Source organism: Zootoca vivipara, chromosome 5 (genome assembly GCF_963506605.1).
Source record: "Zootoca vivipara chromosome 5, rZooViv1.1, whole genome shotgun sequence".
Taxonomy (NCBI): Eukaryota; Metazoa; Chordata; class Lepidosauria; order Squamata; family Lacertidae; genus Zootoca; species Zootoca vivipara.
The window spans coordinates 40,010,226-40,034,440 of record NC_083280.1 but is presented as its reverse complement, the minus strand read 5'-3'; the positions used below and the strand labels follow the sequence as shown (position 1 = coordinate 40,034,440).

At 41.8% G+C, this 24,215-nt stretch overlaps 1 protein-coding gene across 2 annotated transcripts in view; it reads right to left on the bottom strand.

Moving 5' to 3' along the window:
• GIGYF2 (GRB10 interacting GYF protein 2) overlaps nt 1-22,240 on the bottom strand; it is a 76,042-nt gene extending 53,802 nt beyond the window's left edge. For both annotated transcript variants that reach the window (XM_035133107.2, XM_060274654.1), the window contains exons 1-5: nt 22,145-22,240; nt 8,673-8,735; nt 3,249-3,378; nt 2,793-2,888; nt 617-725 (exon numbers count right to left, since the gene is read on the bottom strand). In XM_035133107.2, the coding sequence (XP_034988998.2) occupies nt 617-725; nt 2,793-2,888; nt 3,249-3,378; nt 8,673-8,713 (376 nt within the window). In that variant the 5' untranslated portion in view covers nt 8,714-8,735; nt 22,145-22,240. The remainder of the gene's footprint in view (nt 1-616; nt 726-2,792; nt 2,889-3,248; nt 3,379-8,672; nt 8,736-22,144) is intronic.
• Nucleotides 22,241-24,215: the final 1,975 nt, after the last annotated feature.

Genomic DNA, 24,215 nt, shown 5'->3' with positions numbered 1-24,215 from the left:
TTTTAATTTTTTTTTCTAATTTTAGAAAACAAAATTAACTTAATAACCTTTTTTACAGACTGCTCCCATAGATATCCCACTGTGATACCAAAAGGTTTTCTGGGTCTTCCAAATATCGATGTATTTTTATTATTACATTTTAAAAAAAACTGACCACTCCAACAGGTTCCCTGCTGTGATTCTGTAATGCTAAGTTTATAGCCCCCCACTACACCCAAAATGTGTTCTTTTCTATAACAACAAAAAATGATCACGAATGCTTTGAAGCTCTTTTTACATTCTTCTAAATTCTTGCCTTAAGTAGTTTTTGTTCTACAATTCTATGCTACGGAGATATCTATGACCAGCTCCATGCAGTCTGTTAACTGAATTCAACTATTATGTCTACATTTCTTGCAGGTTGTCGTAACTATTTTACATCTGTTCATTTTACTACCTCACATTGCAAAGGAGGTGTAAGATGACTGTGTGGGCCATTAAGGGCAGAAATTATTTATTCCATCTTTCCTTCTAAAGAAAGAAAAGCCATGGCAGATTATAAATCCCCAACATGGGGTTAAGCAGTTTAATTCTAAATGTAACAATGACACTACTTTACGTTCACAAAGCCTCTCACCTCGGCCTCTAGAGGAACTTCGACCTCGAGGAGCCCCTACCACCGTTCCTCCGCCTCGTCCCATCAATCGTAGGACAGCAGCACTATTTACAGACATAGAGAAATTTCTCTGCCGAAAAGAAGAAACATGGTGAGAGAAACATTTTGTAACAATGCTATCATAAAATCAGACCTATCTCCACCCCCACCCCCGCAAAATTCTAATGTATTATTCAGCAATTTTCAAGTCAAAATAGATAAAGCTACGTAGGTATTGCTGGTGAGATCACAATTTCCTTCAATTTTCAAATATCAAAATGAGCTTTTTGCATATGAATGCTCTAGAATGTTTGTACAGTGTTTTGACTCACTAGTAGAATATATGTGAAAGGAAAGAACCCATGCTCAATCTTGTTAAAAAGGATTTGAGATAGACAGCAGGGCTAAGAAATAATTCTGCTGAGACCCTGAAAAGTTGTTGCCAGTAAGAACAGCAAGTACTGGGTCAGATGCACCAACAGTCCGACGCACTACAAGACAGCTTCACGTGTTCATCATGTTTAGAATATTAATTATGCGGTCACTTTGCATTTGTGTATAGTGGATGTCCCTTAAGACATCAAGGAATGATTTTTCTTTTTCAGATTAAAGAAAGTGTCTTATGTTGCAAGTTATAAGAATTACACAACACAGCAAAGCAAGTGATTATATGCATATTTAGATACGATATTTGTATTAGGTTCAAGCCTTGGATTAAAGTGCTCCTCCCTTCTCTCCAGCCCTGCTCCAAGATGCATCAAATGAGAAGATTGGATTCTGGTTTAAACTATCCATAGTATGCTAGTATGTTGAACTAGGAACTCTCTTAACTGATCTGTGTGTAACACAGTCCCTTATTTCCTGTTGTATATGCTATTCATGAAGGGGTTTCGTGGTAAATCCCATTGTGTTCAGAAGGACTTACTGTGGATTTTAATATTTATCATTTAAATTATAATTTTCTAATGGCTTTGGATTTTATATTTTTAATTGTGAGTCACCTTGAGCAATTATTTGGATAGGCAGGAAATAAATATATCAAATAAAGGAGAAAGAAAACAGCAATACAGAATTCAATTATTTTAATATTATGTCCTCCTGCAGTGTATTCTGCTGAAACTTACTGTATTTGGGGTGGGGGGGTGGGGCATAGAAGGCAACCACAGCCTATAAACAGATTTTCAAAATTCAATTTCTAAAGTTTCTGATAACTAGTAATTTCACAGCTTAAACAATGGGGGAAGGAATAATACTTTTTTGCATGTTTCAAATGTGTGTTAAAAACTCCCTGGATTAACTTGCATACTGTACTTTGAATACCCTGTAAAATTCTCTCAGCCTAAGATTTCCCGAGCCATAGCAGACATATTTAGAATGAAGCATACCAATATCAATTCCAGTTGAGTATCACTCCAGGGCAACTGCTTTGTATCTGAGTGCATCTCTCTAAACATCAAGGATCAATGAGATACAATAGTGGAATATTCCACTTTCCCTACATTAATCAAGTATAAGGCTTACAGTGGTACCTTGGTACTCAAAGGCCGAAAATACAGAAGTAAGTGTTCCGGTTTTCAAACATTTTTCGGAAGCCGAATGTCCGAAGCGGCTGTCGGCTATTGTTTCCAGGGCACCTGCACCAATCAGAAGCTGCACCTTGGTTTTTGAACATTTCGGAAGTCAAATGGACCTCCAAACAGATTACGTTTGGCACTTTTGTTTTTGCTATTTTGCGTTTTTCAGGCTTTTTTGGTTAATTTGTTTTTGTGACTGTGTGGAATCCAGTTCAGCTACTGATTGATTGATTGATTGTCTGTGAATAAAAGCCCCCCATCCACAAATGACTATCATCACTGCAGGTAACATAAAATAATTTTAATTTTTATCATCTACAATACTGTCTTTTTATTTTATAGTGCAGTACATTGATTATTGCTTTCATTTTATGATGAATGCTCTCGTTAGACAGTAAAACTCATGTTAAATTGCTGTTTGAGGGGTTGTTTTTAAAAGTCTGTTTTGCATTACTTTCTATGGGAAAGCGTGCCTTGGTTTTGGAACGCTTTGGTTTTGGAATGGACTTCCAGAACGGATTACGTTTGAGAACCAAGGTACCACTGTATAGAAATCCCCATTTTCTGTTTATTCAGAAACCAACCTGTTCTTCTTCTGTAAAAGGTACTAGTGCCAAGGGTGGTAAGGGCTCCTCCTGTAGAATAGGCAGAAACTCCTTATCGAGAAGGTCTGATGGTATCTGCAAGGGAAGACAGAATGTAGCAAAATACATTGACCCTCAAAACATAAATGCCATGGACAATACCAATAGCCAAAAGAAAGTACAAAACAAATAATTTTCTTTCTATTTCTTTTTCCAGGTCTCAATATCTATTCAGACATATCTGGAAACCAAAAATGTATACTAATAAAGTGAATTATGGGCATAACTAGCAACTACTAAAAACTCCTTCAGAAACCTAAGCAACTAATGACCTTTCAAAGAAGTTGTTTAGAGTTTTATGAGTTTAGCATTTTCTCCTTGGTTTCATTAGCATACACTTAAAACTATGAATGGATTTGCAAGCAACCACACAGGAACATTCTTCTCCTAACTTACCTTACTATCTTTCAGGAAAAGTGCTAACATTTCTTCTCTCCCATAACGATAATCTGCTAATTTATACTTTGGCAAAGCTGGAGAAAGGGGAGGAGATGTCACACTCCCACCACTAGACAGAGCTCTCAGCCTATAGGGGAACAAATAGGGAAGAGGAAATTAAGAGAACCAATTATATACTCTGCCGACAAGACAACAAACCTTCAGACTACAGTGATATCAAACAGAAATCCCTTTCTATCCTGCAGAAGTAGCTAAAGAAAGCTGTTTTTATATAGCTTTAGTTGAAAATTATTCACAAAAGACTCTTAAATGCACTTCACATAGTTTTAATGTGAAGTTCATATGGAATCAACAGTTGGGATTTTCTATTTTGTTCCATTATAACTGATGCTCTGAATTGGCTGTTGCTTAGGCCAATACATCTAAATAGGTCACCATGCCATTCACATTACAATTACAGGTGACACATGTGCAAAGGTGGTTATCAACATACTGATATTGAAGACCTGATACCACCATTCAGCACTGTCAGACAAGTGCTGAATCCCATGTGCCCCACAGGGACCTGCTTTATTTTTCATTTTTTTTCTAATGCCTGGCACAGAGGAGCACCAAACTGAATGACTAAAGCTGCTACCAGCTACCCTGAACGCATCTGGGTCCTTCCCCTCAATCATCGCCCTGCAATGCTTTATCAGGACTCAAAGGAATTCTGGACAAAGTAAGATGGCAGTGGTTCTATTCACAGTATTCCTTCTGAGATGGGCATCTCACCACAGGTCTCTGCTATGGCTTCTCTCACTAGTGGCATTGCCACTGGTCCTCACCACTCCATCTCTCAGAGCCAGATGAACTGCCACTACTCTTGGTCCCATGGCCAGTCTTGGTCCTTGATTCCCAGGAACAAACCTGACCCTGGCTCTGTAATGCATATTCTGTTCTTAATAGTCTATGACTAAATATACTGAAAAGAAAAGCCTACAGCTTGAAGAAGTTGTTGCAACATAAGTATAAGATATACAATGGCCCAGATTAAAGAACTCTATCTGCCCAGAAGGGTTTTATACTTGCTTTTCCACTAACAGCATTCCTACAGCCATGCTGCATGGCAAATAGCTTCTGGAAGTAAATGGATGTTTAAAAAAACCTTTGTGATACAGCATGAGAATGTCAGCTGCTCAAAGGAGAAAGTTCAATTTGGCTGGCAAAAACTCCTTGCCCGTGACTAATTAGCTTTTTTTCCAGGGCCTAGTCACAGAAAGCAGTATGCTACTATGTATTGAAGGATGTACTTTGACGACAAATTTGAAAATTAAATTTATTTTCCCATTCTCTTTCTCATTCACCACCTATTTTCATCTTCTCAAATTACCTCTACCTAGTCTCTTGAAGGTACTTACTTCAGAGACCTGCTCTATACACAGGGAGGCTACTGTACTCTGCACTAGATGGGACCCTGAAGGCCTATCTACCACATATGAGCCTGTCAGAGAACTCACTGTTTAATAAAGAACTATGTATACTGACCCTTAGGGTCAAAGGTTAGTGTGAAAAGCTTTCAACAACATCTTGTAAAAGTTACAGATACTAGCTGACCATGCAGGAAGCATTCCACAGTGCATAGAAATGCTATCCTCTTCCCTTCCTTTACTAGGCTGTTTACCCTCACAGCCTGCTCTACAGTGGATTGCAGCATTAAAGCAGCAGGCCTCCATCCTGCCTGCTGCTTCTTAGCTCTTGAAGAAGGCAGGGTATAGAAGCCTGGACAAACCCAACGTGTATAAAAATCATCCCATGTATTATGTATCCCTTATTCTGATTCTGCACATGTGCCACCACACTTATTCTGAATTGGAAACCAGAATTATTGGGGATGCAGGAAAGTAATCAGTTATGGATGCACAGCAGGCTTTCAAATAACAGTTCCGTCTTCTTTTCTTTTTCTTTTTAAACTGCTTCAGTATGGTTTTCACTTCAGGTTCAATTTGATTCTGAGTCACAACATGCATTTTCTAAGGTTTGAACTTGATTTTAGTTCCCACAGTTTAATCAAACACAAATAAAACTACAGTAATACCTTATTCAGACAACCCCCTCCCCCCAAAAAAAACAAGTGTTTGGAGAATTAGGAATGGGTCACAGGTTTTTACACTCCCTCCTCGTGAATGGATTCCCACCAGCATTTTACAGCTGCTCTAACCAGTTTCCCATAATGTCTCAATTGGGCAACTATTATCAGCACACAACACAATAAGTATTTGCATCTCAACAGCCACATTTTGATGTTATGCTAAACCCATGAAGTATGATGTGAACTGGCCTTTGGCAGGAGGAAGAGTTTGATTTTGAAGCCAAATTGCTTTGCATTTTGAACCCTAAACTGTGATTAATGTTAACTATGGCTTATTTAAACAAGCTGGATTCATAACCAATGGTTGGACATTGGTTTATTTTAAATAAACTGTTACGATAACTGCAGTTTCATCAGACAAGATGACAAATGAGCCATTTTTATGCAAAAAATGGAAGCAAACATAGTGCAGCTTTATTTACATTATGTGCTTTATATTTTGACAAGAATATAACCAGTATGTGTCAGAGATCTCCAAGGACAGAGTTTTTCAGACCAATGGCATCATAGTTGCTGTCTGTAATAGTAACCAGTGACTAAGGATTGTGATTTGTTTCTGTGTATATTGTATAAAGTGTAAATTGTAGGTAAATGTAAACCTATCTAAAATAATACTGTTGTATTAAAAGGCAGCTAAACTGAAGTCCAGCATTTGCACAGACCTGAATCTCCTTACAAGTATTAAATAAAAGCTACTGCTAACTAGTGGAGAGCTAGGAATCAAAAAGTTACTCTGAAATATTACAAAAACTATATAATGTTAAAGTCAAAGCTTATCTCATACAACTTTTCAGATGTTCTATCGCTGCTGCTATTCATAATTTAGGAGGATTCAAGGCACTCCAACTGGCCATTTGGGATAAACTCTCATTAGTTTGCTGCCACCATGTGGTAACTCTTTTCATGACATTTAAATAAGCATCACTTGTGAATAACCTTCCACTTTTCTATGAACCAAGAATCTGGGGAAGAAAAAAGTACTATATAATGGAAAGCATGAAAGGTATCAAAACAATACTTTCTGAAACTCTAAAGCAGAGGTAAGGAACCTCAGGTCCAGGAGCCAGCTATAGTCCTCCAGCCTCCATCTCTTCCCAGGACACACATCCCTTCACCCTTTACTTGTCCTGCTCCACACCCTCCTCAACTGCCTTAAGCTGTGATGACACTACTTGCTTGCTTACCTAAATGGAGAATGGGGAGATGTGCATGTAGGAACCTCTGGTTTTTGTGTGGCTGGAATGTAGCCTACCGGACAAAGGCCAGACTCATCTCTATAGTTTCTAGCCTTGCCCATCACTGGCATGTGGCCCCTGAAAGCTGCCCACAAAGTAATGTGGCCCTCAGGTAAACCCCACTCCTGCTCAAAATTAATGGGCCAAAAAGTTACTAAAGATTTTTAATTAAAGTAACTGCTACTCTCCATTTTGCTACCAAATGGTTTTTAATGCAGATAAGAAAAAAGAAGTGGTTTTTCATAATATATACTTTCGCGGGGTGGTAAATGCTTCTCTCGGTGATGGAGCCTTCCCAGACCCACTGAAAGAGGCGATTATCAAACTGCTTCTTAAAAAAACATATTTAGATGCGGCCAATATAGCCAACTATTGCCCAGTCTCAAATCTTCCATTCTTGGGCAAGGTGATTGAGTGAGTGGTTGCTGAACAACTCCAGGCATGCCTGGAAGAATCCAGTCGGGATTCAGGCCTCATCAGGGGACTGAAACTGCCTTGGTCACACTGGTTGATGATCTAAGGTGAGAGCTGTTTACTAGTTCTGCTGGATCTCTCAGCGGCTTTTTACAGCATCAACCATAACATCCTTCTGGACCGTCTAGAGGGGCTGGGAGCTGGGGGCACTGTTATACAGTGGTTCCGCTCCTTCCTCCTGGGCCGTGTTCAGAAAGTGGTGGTGGGGGATGAGTGTTCAGATCCCTGGGCTCTCACTTGTGGGGTGCCTCAGGGTTCTGTCCTCTCCCCCATGCTTTTCAGCATCTACATGCAGCCGCTGGGAGAGATCATCAGGGGGTTTGGGATGGGTGTTCATCAATATGCGGATGATACCCAGCTCTACCTCTTTCAAATCAGAACCAGTGAAGGCGTTGAAGGTCCTGTGTGAGTGTCTTGAGGCAGTTGGAGGATGGATGGTGGCTAACAGACTGAGGTTGAATCCTGATAAGACCTTTAAAGCCTGAAGGAGCATCTCCACCCCCATTGTTCTGCCCGGACACTGAAGTCCAGTGCGGAGGGCCTTCTGGTTGTTCCCTCGCTGCAAGAAGCCAAGTTACAGGGAACCAGGCAGAGGGCCTGCTCGGTAGTGGCACCAGCCCTGTGGTGCCTCCCACCAAACTACTACCATACACTTTTAGAAGACATCTGAAGGCAGCCCTGTTTAGGGAAGCTTTAATGTTTAATAGACTATTGTATTTTAATATTTTGTTGGAAGTTGCCCAGAGTGGCTGGGGAAACCCAGCCAGATGGGCGGAGTATAAATAATAAATTATTATCATTATTATTATTATTTGCAAAAAATGTCATTTCATTAAAAATATAGTTCTGGAAAGCTTATATATGAACTATGTACACTTCTCCTGCATGAAGGTATTTTGTCCACAGGTAATTTTAATACCAACAGTATTTTTACTGTAAGGAATGGCAAACTTTACTTGAATAAGCAAAGGTGATCCTTATCCATTCTTTCCTGAACATCCAGACTGGATGATGAGAACAAGTCTGAAGATGCTGAGGAAGCGCTGTGCAGTCAAAGCCATGGGCAATTTCTTTGTAACAATGTCTTACTTGAGTAAGGACATGTTTAACCTCACTTTCAACATAGAATGCACAACACAGTGGGAAGCTCACTCCAATAACACATACACCCTGCATATCACTGTGACCCCGAAATTGTATATGGTTGCAAGGAAGAGTGACAATAAGCAACAAAAGTATTGTAAGTATTTTCTGTCCGTGCTATCTCCTGGTGGGAAAGGAAGTCACTAACACCTATAGCCCTCAGTGCTCCTTTTAAATATTTCTCTCCCTTAGTATCATTCTGATTTATTCTAACTGAAATGTCCTCACAAAGGGGGATTTCTTTAACATTGTGACAACAAGCTCCTGCTTCTTAATTCAAGCCAGGGATATAATTAACCAGCTGTAATTAAAAAAAGCTAGTTTGACAACTCAAATATGCTTTCTCATTTACCATTTGAAGCAATGCATCTACAAGCCAACTTTTGTCAAACTCTTTAGTGAAAACTTCTCAAGACACAAATATTATAGGTAACTCACCACTCAGGCCCAAAGTTAAGTGTCTGGGTTTCTGCTGCCATTTTTTTAAAAAAAAGTTTTAATCTGAAAAAGAAATGCAAGAACATGAATCAGTAATCTTATATCAACATATAATAAGCTAAAACTAGTTGTTCCAATCCAGACATTCCCAACTGCACCAACATTTAGAGCTGATATTTTCCCTGCTGATCAAGTGGGATAGGGAGCAGGGGTGCCTGGAGTTATTTCTCTCCATTCAGAGGGGAAAGAGTGAGGGGCTGTGCCCTCATGGAATCGTAGAGTTGGAAGCGATACAAAGGGTCATCTAGTCTAACCCCCTGCAATGCAGCAATCTCAACAAAAGCATCTATGACAAAAGGCAATCCAACCTCTGCTTAAAAACCTTCAAAGAAGGACAGTCCACCACCTTCCAAGGGAGTCTGCTCTACTCAGATATGAGAAATCCTCCTCCACTTATAGGGCAGCAGTTGCTAGATTCTCCCTATAGCCCTATATCCACAGCAAGTTCCTGAAACATAGCTCGAGTAATCCATGTACAGAAACCACTTTTCATACACAGAACACCTCTCACTGGCCAAAGGCCAATCTTTCACCTTCCAGTAAGCAATTAAAATTGTTATTTCAAAAAACTCTTAACAACTTCAGTAAAATCCTGTATTATTACCAGTGTATTATTACCAGTGTATTATTATTACAAATGTTGACTTGCCTTACAAGTCAGATATAATTTGTGTTCACCACCTATGCACCCACTCCCCTGTGTGTGCCAGAGAACTTATCGAGGAGGGGAGGGTCACATATCATGCTGGGCTTTGGAGAAGGCAGAAGCAGCAAGTCTCTCGTCATATTTCTTCTTGCTTTCAAAGCTCAGCAGTATGACATAAGAAAATCTTCCCCTGATTTAGAAGATGGAAGGTGCAATGAATGATGTTATTATATTGAAGAAGGGCCCTTGGCCTTGGCAAATGGATTTGTGGAAGCCTCAATATTACAAATAATATTCCTAAATAATTATACTTAGAAATATTATGAATAATATTCCTAAATAATTATATTTAGACATTATACATGGCTAACAAAAAGCCACTCATGAGGTTGCTCGCAACAAGAAATGCCTCCAGGCAACCATAAAGCGAAAGCTATGAGACTGAAATAGAGTTCTTCTTTCCTTTGAGCTATTTACATACTACAAATGACTAACATAAGAATAAGTGGGTGGGCAGTAACTTACAAGACGGACAGAATCAGCGTGATTATTTTTGCTTGCAGATAAAAGCTATGTTGTAAAACAAGCAACTACCTAAGCATCTTCAGAGAGCTTTGGTTTTTGTAGGAAGCAACAATGCTCCATTAAACGCTACAATTTATTACACAGTATACAGTCCACTTTCCTGTTTTAAGTACAAAGTTTATTAATCTGTTTTGCTCTCCTGACCCCTGCACATCCTGCCTAGTAAAAACCTCTATTTCTCCATAATGTATGTGTCAGAGAAGGCTGCGCATGATCTGGAGCATTGTCTGGGCACAATGATGGACTGGATGAGGGCCAATAATCTGAGTTTGAACCATGGGAAGACAAAGGCACTTTAATAATAATAATAATAATAATAATAATAATAATTATTATTATTATTATTATTATACCCCACCCTCCCCGGCCAGGGCCACCAAATATGAATTACAATAAAATGTAATAGGAAAACAACAACAACAACAAATAACAAACAAACAGCTTAAAATGCAGCCTCGTTTTAGTAGTAGCCCCTAAATCAAGACCATAAAGGGAGGAAACATCAGGTATTCAGATATTGGGTTGCTAGCTCCATGTCTGAGACTGGCCAGGTGCCTGTTCTGGATGGGGTTGCGTTCCTCTGAAAGAACAGGCTTGGAGTTTGGGAGTGCGCTGCTAGATCCATAATTGCACCTGGAAGCTCAGGTAGCCTGGGTGGCTAGGAGTGCCTTTTACCAGCTACAGGTGTGCATGTAGTGTTGCGCACCAAATTTTATGGATCTCCCTTCCAGCTGAGGTCAGACAGACCCGCTTCCTTCTGAAGCTCCAGTGCCTATTGAAGGCTATTTTATTCCAGCAGGCATTTTAATTGAAGTTTGATTTTATAGTTTTAACTAGTGTATCCTTGTAAACTAATTTAAAGACAATTGTAGTTAATTGGTATAAAATAAAATAAAATTTTTAGAATGTTTTCACATTTCGAACTTTAATTATAGAATCATAGAATTGTAAAGCTGGAAGGGATCCCGGGGGTCATCTAGTCCAACCCCCTGCAATGCAAATAAAGCTTGCCCAATGTGAAGAAACACATATTGGGGTAGGGTCCAGAGGCGTGTGACTGGAAGTCTGCTGATGCAGTGGGGCATTCCCAGCTATCCTCACTATAGTAGCCCCTTGAATCTCTTGAGGAATTGCTTCCAGTGGTTGAGAGATGCTATGGAAGGCATGAAATGTGACATAGGGGCTGCAGGAGGAGGGGGAAATCAGAAGAAATGTGGGGGCAGAAGTATGTTTTTATTTCTGCTAGGGACTCGCTGAACAGTAAATCTTTTCCTCACACAGTTGCCCACCCAATCACGGCAACTTCAAACGATTATTGTACTTACACATATGAAAACCTATCACTACAAATCACTTGATATTTTTCCCTTCCCTTCCCCAGTCATTTTTCTTTGGTCGCATCCTTTTCAATTCATGCCTCCACCTGTTTCTTTTACACCCTGCTTTTCAGGCAACTAACAATTCTGTCCTGTTTCTTTAACAACCGTAACTCTTGGGCAGTACTCTGCCTGCCCAATAATCCTATCACAGCCACTTTTCTGGCAAAAGAATGCAGCCTATTTGTCCTTAGGCTTGGTGTCAGCTTTTCCCAGAGTTGTTGCCCTGTTATTAGACCTATCCTAAAACATCCTGCTTACTCTCTCCTCCTTTCCTCAAGCCTGTCTCTTCTACCTGTCCTTCCCTAATGTTCCCATTTCTCAGCCAATCTACTCATTTCTTCAGACGCTCTACCTTGCAAAAACTTAGAGATCTCTTCTCATCCACCTTCACCTGGGCCTGTCTTATAATTCTTTTTGCCATTCAGACTTGTGTGAGGCTTTAATCAACGCCAAACGGAAAACTCTTTCACAGAAGCTTGACTGCAAACATTCTATTGCTGACAGCTTTACAGTGGTACCTCTGGTTACTTAATTCGTTCTGGAGGTCCATTCTTAACCTGAAACCATTCTTAACCTGAGGCGTGCTTTTGCTAATGGGGCCTCCCGCTGCCGCTGGCATGTGACTTCAGCTCTCATCCTGGGGCAAAGTTCGCTACAAGGAGCAACTACTTCCAGGTTAGTGGAGATCGTTACCCGAAGCGTTTGTAAGGAGGACAGTATGTAACCAGAGGCTCCACTGTATTCCCTGAGTAGTAGAAGTAGCAACATCCATGAACATTTTATGATCTCATTATCTTCTCGAATCAATGACTGTCAGGAGTTTTACACCCTGCAACACATTTACAATATAAAAAGATGTTCCACTTCAGACAAAACATGCAATAGTCAAAAGAAGAAAAAACAAAGGAAGTTTAAGAACAGTAGAGAATACTGTATATTAAAAAATAAAAAAAATGTACAGTAGCACCTTAGAGACCAACTAAGTTTGTTCTTGGTATAAGCTTTCGTGTGCATGCACACTTCTTCAGATACACCTTATATAGGGTCTGGTGACTTCTGTTTCAGTGTATCTGAAGACGTGTGCATGCACAAGAAAGCTTATACCAAGAATAAACTTAGTTGGTCTCTAAGGTGCTATTGGACAAATATTATATATATATATATATATATATATATATATATATATATATATATATATATACACACTGCGTCAGACCAACACGGCTACCTACCTGAGTAGAGAATATGTTTGCTCAGAAATGGAAGCTACTCTTCCACCAAACACAAAAGGCCACAACCATTCACATAAGGTCCCTCTGAAGAAAAGTTGAAAGAGCCATCTTCAACTAGCTCTATTGAAAAGGTATACAGTACTCCAATTTTATTACAAATCAGCTACCTCAAATTATAACTACCTTTCCAATAATTTCTTATTGTTTTTATTTAAATAGAACAACATATAACTACAGTAACTTGTCCAGTGGTACATTCTTATTAAATTTCATATGCAGTACATAGTACACAAACACACTCAACTCTTCAATATATATAACAAAATAACAAGAATATATTCATAAAGTGACAACAAATTAAGAGTGACACAATGGGTAGAAGTCCCACAAAACTTTACATACGTAAAGTCCCAAATGTTCAAAATGTGTACTGTTTCGTTTTTTTTAAAAAAAATATTTTTATTAATTTTCCAATTAAAACCAATTATATTACATTCAATATTTCAAATTATACACATATATATATCAATCAAACCGAATGTTATGCCAAATCATCTAAATAATTTTTTATTTGGGTTCCCATGCTTCAAGAAATTGGGAATTCCTCGCAACTGTCCACTGCCGTCTTTTTTCTAAAGTTCAAATCGTCCTCCAAGTTCATAATAATCCAGATCTTCCCCTTACAGTCACATAGATGTTTTCCACTTTCATCCGATTGTTTCCCAGCTGCTGAGATAAATATCAAACAAAGTTTCACAGATGTTCTTTCTCCTGTGTGAGTTAATCAGTCCAGCCTCCCCATAAATCTTCTTAATGGAGCTCCCTGTTGCGTCGAAGCAGCACGAAGCAGCGCCATCTTAAAAAACTCAAATCACTTTCGTTTCCTCTCATAGCCATGAAGATTTACGATCATTATAGAATTTACAGCTTTTCCAGGCAGGAGACCCAAACATCAAACCATAAACTCTTGGTAAATTAATGGATCTCCTTGCCCTATAGCTGAACTTAGCTTCAGGTCGCTGCTCCAATTTAAAGTGCGTCACAGCTCATAAATCCTCCGAACGCGTCCAGAACTCCTTCCGTCCGACTAGGGGGGGGCTTTTCTCATCGGCAACTCCACATCTTTAAAAAATATGCTCAGTAACAACAGTTATAAAGTTCAACTCACACAGTCTTTTGCTTCTCTTTCACTCCAAACAAGCCAGGACATCGCGTCCGGGAAGGTACGAGGCAACAATATGAAGAAAAAAAATAAAAACTCACTTCCCTTATCGCTCCGTCCCCATCAATCCTTCTTCCAGATGCTGTACAATCTTTGACTCCTCTCCCTCAGCAGCATAAATTTCTCAGCAGTAAACAGCGCTTCTTCCCCTCCTTCTGAAGTATGTCCATAGATTTAAGCCTAATTATCTTCTTTAACCATGGAAATCCCCGCCATGCAGATTAGCGTCCGGGAGTCCTGGCCCTCGTAAGTGCTCAGCCCAAGCTCCCCCCACTCCAAAAACAGTCGGAGTGGGTCTGGGGGCATCGCGGGCCAGCGGCCCCTCTCCGTAACCCCCGGAGAGGGTAGGGGGTTGCCATTTACTCCCCTAGCAACCGCCAAATTCCTTACGAAGGTCAGAGAGATGGAAAACAGGTCCGCCATTCCTGCAGGCGGAAACCGGAACCTCCAAAATGTGTACTGTTTCGATCCGCTTGTAGTCTCTGTATATTCAAAGGGCCAACAGGTATGCAAAGGAAAGTTTGTAGCTGGTCATTAGAAAAAACCTTATGCAAAAAGAGACTAGATTCATTTTCTTACTGAATTCCTTGCATCCCTCAGGTTTAAACACTGAAATTGATTACAGTTGTTTCTTATTAGTTAGTAACTATGTTTAGATAAATAACAATTATCCATGGTTTCATATCAGTATGGCTGTGTGGGTCACTTTAAGAAAGCGACTCTGAATCTGTAGATTGCTTTCACCTGAATTTGTTTGTATGATGTTACTGTCAATCTAACTGAAGACCACAGCAATGTTACTTTATGCTAGCAACCCTTGGTCATTAGAATCATGATCTTGTTGAACATTGTATGGTATGTGCGCTTTGGTTCGATTGCTCATATTGTTTGTATGTTTTGAGATAAGGATGTTAAAATACTGTATTATATTCATTTATATTATATAGAAGTTTGTACCACTGAAGAAGCCCAGATGGGCGAAACAGGATGACTATTCCGGAAATCCTTATTTCTGGAACGTGTGGAACAGCTACGAACTTTCCTTTGCATACCTGTTGGCCCTCTGAATATACAGAGGCTACAAGCAGACTGAAACAGTACACATTTTGAACATTTGGGACTTTACGTATGAACTAGTTTTGTGGGACTTCTACCCACTGTGTCGCTCTTAATTTGTCGTCACTTTATGAATATATTCTTGTTATTTTGTTATATATATTGAAGAGTTTTATTTTTGTGCAGCTGGTTACGTTGTGTTTGCCTATGCGTTTTACGTAACCTTGGTATGTTATTGATTTGTACATAGTACACAAGCAATAGGTTTATTTATGTATTATCAATTCAAGGAGCCTCTCCACAGAGATTCTTGTGCTGAGGGTGGAAGAGTATCGTCGATCTCATAATGGAAAAGAAAGGAAGCCAAATCTCACCAAAAGTGTTGAAGTGCCTTTTACCCTTCTGTGGTAAGACACTGTTATCATCAGTCTTAGAAATCAGTGGCTGGTTGCTGCATAGACCAAAGACAAAAGCTACCCGAAGGCTGCTCGCTCAATAAGAAGGCAGGGCGCCATAGCTTAACACCATGGCTGGCGAGGCAGATGCCACCACAGGACGCCTCCTGGGTCTCAAGTGGTGCAGGGAAGGAGGCAGGAAAGGAAGGTGAGCTGGAAAGCAAAGACTCAAAAAAGGTTGGATCTAACACAGTGGGGAATACAGCAGTTGCAGCCTGTTCATCCCTCCTACCTTTGGGAGTCAGTTACTACTTCGATCCCTCTTTTTCAGGAGAAATACCCAAGCAGTGAAAAAGTACTGCAGAATCAAGCAAGAAAGGCTCTGTTATAGCAGTAGCCCAAGCCCTAGCCTGATCTCACCCTGGGGGTGTCTCAACCAGGCAGGCAAAGCACAGTGCCAACTTGTGCTTGGCTGGGCTCATTCTGTGGCAGACGATGTACCACTGCTGAAGTTCCTCCTCCTCCTGTGCAGGGCCAGTTCACAGACCCTCTGGGATAACTCCACTAGGAACCACTGCTATAGAAAAATTAACAATAATAATAATAATTTATTATTTATACCCTGCCCATCTGGCTGGGTTTCCCCAGCCACTCTGGGCGGCTTCCAACAGAAAAATAAAATAAAATAATCTATTAAACATTAAAAGCCTGCCTAAACAGGGCTGCCTTCAGATGTCTTCTAAAAATCTGGTAGTTGTTTTTCTCTTTGACATCTGATGGGAGGGTGTTCCACAGGGCGGGCGCCACCACCGAGAAGGCCCTCTGCCTGGTTCCCTGCAACTTGGCTTCTCGCAACGAGGGAACCTCCAGAAGGCCCTCGGTACTGGATCTCAGTGTCTGGGCAGAACAATGGGGGTGGAGACGTTCCTTCAGGTATACTGGACCAAGGCCATTTAGGGCTTTAAAGGTCAGTACCAACACTTTGAATTGTGCTTGGAAACGTACTGGGAGCCAATGTAGATCTTTCAAGACCGGTGTTATGTGGTCTCGGCGGCCGCTCCCAGTCACCAGTCTAGCTGTCACATTCTGGATTAGTTGTAGTTTCCGGGTCACCTTCAAGGGTAGCCCCACGTAGAGCGCATTGCAGTAGTCCAAGCGGGAGATAATTTGAACATGCACCACTCTGGCGAGACAGTCTGCAGGCAGGTAGGGTCTCAGCCTGTGTACCAGATGGAGCTGATGGATAGCTGCTCTGGACACAGAATTGACCTGCGCCTCCATGGACAGCTGTGAGTCCAAAATGACTCCCAGGCTGCGCACCTGGTCCTTCGGGGGCACAGTTACCCCATTCAGGATCAGGGAGTCCTCCACACCTGCCCGCCTCCTGTCCCCAACAAACAGTACTTCTGTCTTGTCAGGATTCAACCTCAATCTGTTAGCTGCCATCCATCCTCCAACCGCCTCCAGGCACTAACACAGGAACTTCACCGCCTTCACTGGTTCTGATTTGAAAGAGAGGTAGAGCTGGGTATCATCCGCATACTGATATTCAAATCCAATCAAAATTAAAATTGCACAATGGAACAGAAAAAGAGGCAAGAGGCTGCTGTATAATACTGGCTTTGCAAAAATTCATACTAAGAAGAAAAAAACATCAAAAACAGGAAGCATCCAAGGATGGTGTTTAAAGAGAAACGAAACTTACAGAAGCAAAAAGAAAAAGAAAAAAAGGAATTGGTTCCTTATTTATACACTGTGCCCAATGCATTTGGCCAAAAAAGCTTTGATTTTAAAAAACCTCAAAGTGACTTACAAAAAGATAAAACAATAAAACTGAGGAAAAAATCTCAACCATACTTCAAAACATACAAACCTACTGAACCAGATTAAAATCACCTCAACTTTCTAAGCATCTGGATAGCCATGTCTAAACAAGAATGCTTTTAGCAGGCGCTGAAAAAACTACAGTGAAGACAACTGCTTGTTCTCAATAGGCAGTGAGTTCCAAAGTGCAGGTGCTGCCACACTAAACGACTGAGTTCTTACAAATATACAGTGGTGCCTCGCTTAACGAATGCCCTGCTTAACGAAATTTCCGCTTAACGAAAGGATTTTTCGAACGGAGGTTGCCTCGCTAGACGAATTCGTTTTATGAAAAATTCGTCTAGCGAATCGCAGTTTCCCATAGGAATGCATTGAAATTCAATTAATGCGTTCCTATGGGCAAAAAAAATTCAATGCATTCCTATGGGATTCGCTAGACAAATTTTTCGTTATAAGAAAAGACCCGTGGAACGAATTAAATTCGTCTAGCGAGGCACCACTGTAGAATGGTATTATGTGGCACCTGTAGTAGTGCCAATATGTGATCTATAATAAGTCATCCAGGTTAGACTTCTCTTAAACTTCTCAGAAGCTACTAATACCACAGCCCAGTGACTGAAGAGTGTGGGGAGAAAGAACCAGTTTTGCAGCAACTGAAATTTGCCAGCATATTTCTGGACCCAATTAAGCACCTGTCATTGGCTTGCAAAACTCTTACAGAATGGGTCTATAAACCTTAAGCACATCTCTTTTTACACAAATCCCAGGGTCCACAGGAAGGATCCTATAATTGCAAGAAAAAGTAAGTTAGCAGCACCATAGAAAAGTGCTTGTCAGTGTTCATCCCAAGGCCCTGGAATTCCCTATGGATAAGGTATATACAAATACCCAGCCATGCCTTTTTTCCAGAAATATCTCATGTTTGGTCAGATATTAAGAGGCAGAAGTTTAACTGCTGTTGATCTTAATTATCTATGTCAATGCTAAACTGCCTGTGGATATTATTATTATTACTACGACTATTGCTGTTGTAGGTTATATTTGTTGGGTCTTTTTAAAAGAACGTTTATGCTTTTAACACTATACAGTATGCTGATCACTGAAAAATTGAAAATAAATTTAGCAAGGGTCATTCCATATCAAGTGATCCAACTTCTTTACCTCATGACACCCAATTTTCTTAATATTTTGTACACCTGTTGAATGATCAAAACTAAGTCTAAATTTCAAACTTTCATTTTTTTATCTCATTGTGAGTTATGAGGGTTTGAAATTTCAAAAAAATTACAATTTTGGCCTTACCAGACTATACAAAAACCTTAAAAGCTCAGCCCAGAATTGTGATACGTCAAAACTAATAACATCAATCTCTTCAGAACATCATGAGCTTTAAAATGATACGTCACATGATGGATTTACTTTAAATTATAAATTAAAGTTACAAAATAAAAAAATTAAAAAGTAATTTAAAAATAATGATTAAAATTGTATTGCCTGCAAATTTTCATCTTGGGATCTCAATGGGATCATATCCAAAAAAAAATATTTTGTACATACATGTCTGCCTTATTCGGTTCTATTTAGGATAAATGGGTCTTCTTGGGGGTAAAATGTAACAGAATAAACAAGACTTCAAACTGTAATATCAGTTACTTAGGGCATTTTTAAAGGAAGTTATTCAATTAAAAGCTATCTGAAAAGCTAATCAGGCTTTCCTTTTAAAAATGTGTTCCAAAGCAGACTGATAGCTTGATCACCCTTAGTTTTCATTCAACAAGTGTACAAAATATTAAGAAAATTGGATGACATGAGGTAAAAAAAATGGATCACTTGATATGGAATGACCCAGAAGTTCACTAAGTGAAGTAAAACTGGCCCACACAGTGGGGAATGCCACATTGGTTCCACCAGTGCACCCACACAGCCCCAATCTCACCATCCTGTCCCATCTCCCTCACAGGCTATTGCTACAGCTCCACCATGCTGGGCAAGCCACTCCTGAAATTCAGTAAAGAAGTAAATGTTAATTCTCTGTCCATATTATCTCAAAGTAACCTGACAGCACAAAATCCATGAAATATAATCTTCCATATGGAGTTCCTAAACATTGAAGAACTGGACATTTAAACTGCCCTGCGAGCCAACCAGTCAAGTAACAGTTTCTCTGGCTAGGATAACTTCAAAATGTGGTTATTGATCTAGGCTTTTTAAAGATGAACTATAGTTAAACAAGTGTTTGTTTTCTTAGAAAAAAGGTGCTGGTACTCACCATGATCCCCCTTCTTCCTCTCTCTCTCTCTCTCTCTCTCTCACACACACACACACACACACACACACAGAGAGAGAGAGAGAGAGACTCCTGTCACAATTAATTAAAGCTCCACTTTGTGTATCCCCGTCTTTAACCTCCCCCCCACCTTGCCCAGTCCACTCTTCACACCCACCCAGTATCCCACCCTCCCATTTCTCCTTCTCCTCCCAGCCACCAGCCACACCATCCACACTCACCCCTACAGCTTGCCCCAGCCACAGAATGGGGGACGGTGGTGCTAGCAGCAGAGGCCCACTTCTCTCTGTCCCTCCCTCATGGAAAGAGCAAGCAGAGATGAAAGGGAAGTGGTGCTCCCCTGGTCACTCATGAGGCAGTAGCAGAGCAGGGCATCCAGGGGCAGAGTGTGCAAGGGGAAACGGTGCAACCTGTTGACTGAGAGCAGAAATACAACCCCAAACAAGGGCCTCCTTTCCTTGCTGCCACCTCAGCCTCCTGCTTTTCACAACCCCTTTTTAGTCATGGTTGCTTGCTTGGTCTCACCACCCTCCATTTACCTTATTGCAAGATGGGGGTGGGGGCAGGGGAGGTGCCGGTACTATGTACTGTTGAGTTCTGCCAGAAAAAAAGCACTGGTTAAAACTAATCATAGCTCCTGACTTGAACAGAATGGCAAATTTCACTTAGTATAAAACAAAAACAAATGCTCCTTGCTGCCTTACTGCTACTTAGTACATAGTTTGGATACAAGTACCGTAGTTTCTGCTGTGTCCTGTTCTCACTAGCTTTAGGTTCAAAGGAAAAGGTTGGTAGCAGACCTCTCCTTTTTTATGTTCTTATATATCTGATTGTTCTTTTCCAGAAGAGGTCTCCTTGTAAGGGTAGCCTTCTGTCCTTTGAATCTGCTTGCTCAGGGGTGGGAACCTGTAGTCCTCCAGATGGTGATGGAATAGAATTATTATCATCATTGATCACTGGCTATGCTGGCTGAGGCTGATAAGACAATGTAGTCCAAAAACATATGAAGGGCTATAGGTTCCGCATCTCTTCAGGTATACAGTCATACTTTGGAAGTCGAACTGAATCCGTTCTGAAAGTCCATTCAACTTTTGGAAACCAAAGCACAGCTTCTGATTGGTTGCAGGAAGCTCTTGCAGCCAATAGGAAGTCACGGAAGCCCCGTCGTACGTTTGGCTTCCAAAAATAGTTTGGAAATCGGAACAGTCACTTCTGGGTTTGCGGCGTTCGAGAGCCAAAACGTTCGAGAACTAAGCTATTCGAAAACCAAGGTACGACTGTACCGCCATGCTTGCCTCACTTTTGCTTCCCATACAGACACGTTGATGCTCATCCTTTGCATCTGGCCACAAACTTGTTTGTCTACCTGCTTGGTGTTCTTGGTCCTAATCTTATTGTGCCTCTTGACCATTCTCCCTACAGTCAGTCCTGCAAAGTCTCTGTGCAACAGCTCCTGTAAGCTCATCAGCAAACACAATTATATTAATCATACTGCTATAAATAATGCAAAGGCCATTTATTAGACTGGTATTTTCTTCATATCAGTGACAATTACAAAAAGTAATTTTGCAAACTGGAAATAAGGCTGCAAACATAAGACTTATCCTAGTAACCCATTTGCTAAGGACTAGTAGTAAAATATTTCTGGTCATTTAAGAAATTGTTCTGCTATACCATGTGTTATTTTTTCCCAATTGTAAGTAAACTAGCAATTATATGAATTGAAGTTATGTATCATTTGTTCATAACTATCTTCCAGGTTGCTTGTGGGCTTCTTACGGGCATCTGGTTGGCCACTGTGAGAAAAGAATGATGAATCAGACAGGCCTTTAGTCTGAAGCACTAGAGCTCATATTTTTATGCACAGATCCCAATACTACTTCACAGAGAGAATGACTAGTAAGAGAATATTCAAATTAACAGATTGCTATCATGCTGTCCAGAACAGTTTATTACTTGGGAAATGACCAATATATGTTTAGCCAGAGTTTCTACATTTTCTACACCCCCCTGTATTTAGTGGAAGTACGTGTCATTTCTAGTGGCCTGTATATACCTCCACTGTCTGAAATGTCAGGAGTCACCAGATATTCTCAGCTTCACTACAAACACCACTATCACCCCACAGCTTTCCCCCAAAGTACACACAACCCACCATTTGTAAAGTCCTCGTCATGAGTGCCGGTATAATGTTCAACTAACCGGCTCATTAGGCAACAGCTGCTGGAGCTTTCCTTCCCCCTTGGCGTTGACAAGTCATGGCCACGGAGTAAGAAAGGAAAGGTCTCTTTCTACAGAATGTTTCCACAAGTTGAAGAGGAAATGGTCGCGGGAGGAAGCACACAGGGAATAACTGCACGTTCCTCTGTAGCTGCCAGCCAAGGAGTAAGTCAGTATCACCCGCCCACCCGGACCCAGCAGTTCCTGCCAATATGCCGCATGGAGAAGGAAAGGCCCACAGCTGTCTTGTGTCAGGTCTGAGTCAAGGCAGCTCCTAACCCCTCAGAGCTTCCTCCCACCCGGCCAGGCACTGCAAACCACTCAGCAGCCCACGCCACAGCTAAGGAACCCCGACGCCACGCTCAAGCCCGTTTCCCCTCGCCTGCCACGCGCTTCTCCGGACACGAGACACACGGAAGACCGGTGCTCGGCGAGAGGCCTAGGCGTGTTCGCGCGGAAGGGCCGCGACAGAGGGGCAGCCGCGTGGACCTGAGGGGAAAGCGGGAACTCAGCGAGGGGGTCGCGCCCGAAAGGGAGGGCGCAGGACGGCGAGGGGGTCGGTTTACCTGAGGTCGCGGACGGAGAGCCTCTCGGATCCAAAGCCAATCCTCAGCACCGACAACACAAGATGGCTGCCGCGCCGCTACGCAAGGTCATGTGATCTCGCTGCCGTGACTCCGCCCCCTTCCTTCCCCGCAGGCCGCGGACCGAGGGACCGGGGTAAGTTGGGCTCTCGAACGCGGGCGCCAACGGCGACTCCGCGAGCGGAAGCCGTGCTCCCTCGTCCCTGTCTTCTCGGAACGGCCGAGGCGCTTGAGAAACGGGCCCGTGGTCTTACTCTGTGGTACCTGCACGGGGATAGCTCATAGCTGCCAAGTTATCCCTTTTTTTAAGGGAAATTCCCTTATGCTGAATAGGCTTCCTCGTGAGAAAAGGGAAAACTTGGCAGCTATGGGATAGCTAGTGTCTGTGCGTGTGCCTGTTTTCTCTCACACACGGAAACGGAGTTGCTCCCTCACGCAGAGTCACTAATACACCCATTAGAACCTCGACCGTCCTGTCCACAGTCTACTCTGAGGGAAGGAACCGAGCCTTGTTCTTGACAGTCCAGAAGGATCATTGGCGGGCAACGAAGAAGACACATTCTTCACAGGGGCACCACCAGCGCCGTGTTTTACTACACGACCAAACGGGACGGTGTGCGTGTGTGTGTGTCAGTGCCCAGAATGGGATGCCAACCTGCTAGTGTCTTTAAAATTCCTGTGCCACTAGAGGGCATACAATGACAGGAGGAGGAGGCAGAAAAGGGGCCAGAAGCCCTCCTGCTAAATAGTCAAAGCACACTCCAGTTCAAGAAGCAGAACGGAGCTTTTCCTTTCTGGGGCAAATAGTCATTTTGTCGATTAAACTAAATTTATATCTTGCCCTTCCCTCAAAGGAGCCCAGGGCAACAAAGACAAAAGTGATAAAATGATACTTTTTAAAATGAAATGAAAACCATTTAAAACACCTTTAAAAAGTACCTTAAGAAATGCAAAGCAACCACATTATCTCACAGCTAATAATTTCAAAGGTTGCCAAGAACAGTGTCTTTCAGCCACCCAATGCCTGGCTGAGCAAGAATACTTTAAAATCCCTCCTGAAAGTTAATAATGAGGGAGAGACACACCCACCATCAGGGAGGACATTCCTCCAGCTGGAAGCCACTGCTGAGAAAGCCCTGATAGAGGTCAATGCCAACTGAGCAGCACCCAAAGGCAGCAGCACCAACAGAGCTGGGGGGGGGCATAAATTTTCATCAGCTAAACACAGGTGGAAAGAGTTAACCCCCTACCAACACACCCAGCATGGGGGTGATGACCTTGTGGTTCTTTTAAAAAAAAGATAATCACATCTAATGATCACACATTTAAGATATTGTTTGGGATCAGGATTTTAGATGATCAATACCTATCATAACTTGTAAAAATAAAGGCTTGATAGAAGCAGAGATGGGGTTCTTGTACATAAGTGTGAAGATGCAGTATGATGAACTGGGCCCCTCGTCCCATGCATGGCCTCATGTTGCAGGGGCATAGCATGGTGGGAACAGGGGGGCTGGAGCCCCAGGTGTACGATTTTGAGGAGGCGTGAACCAACAGAGGGATCCCCATCCTGCCCTGCCTGCCACCAGGGGTCTCTGGGGCCCAAAGTCGCCACACCCCTGGCCCCCTCACTGAATAGCTTCCCGACCAGCATCAGGGAGATTCGCCCACCAAGGATTGCATAGGCTGACCAGGTTCCCCACATGCATGGGTGGTGCAGGGCAGCCTCATGAACCCTCTGTGCCCCACACCCACCCAACGGCGAGGGCTGGGCACTGGCACAGCAGATTTTGTTTACCCTCTGTGCCCTGCACCCACTCCTGCCTGGTGTGCTCAGATCCCAGGCACCAACAAAGGATGTAACACCTCCTCTCATACACACATTGATATGAGGAACTGTTGGAATGATAGTGCTTCAGGCACCACTAGTGTTTGAGGTAAAATTAGCCCCTACTAGAAATGGCAGCCTTGTGTTGGCACTTAATACAGTAAGCCCATGACTTATGTGGGGGTTACATTCCAGGAATAGTACCTAAAGCCAAAATAGTGTATA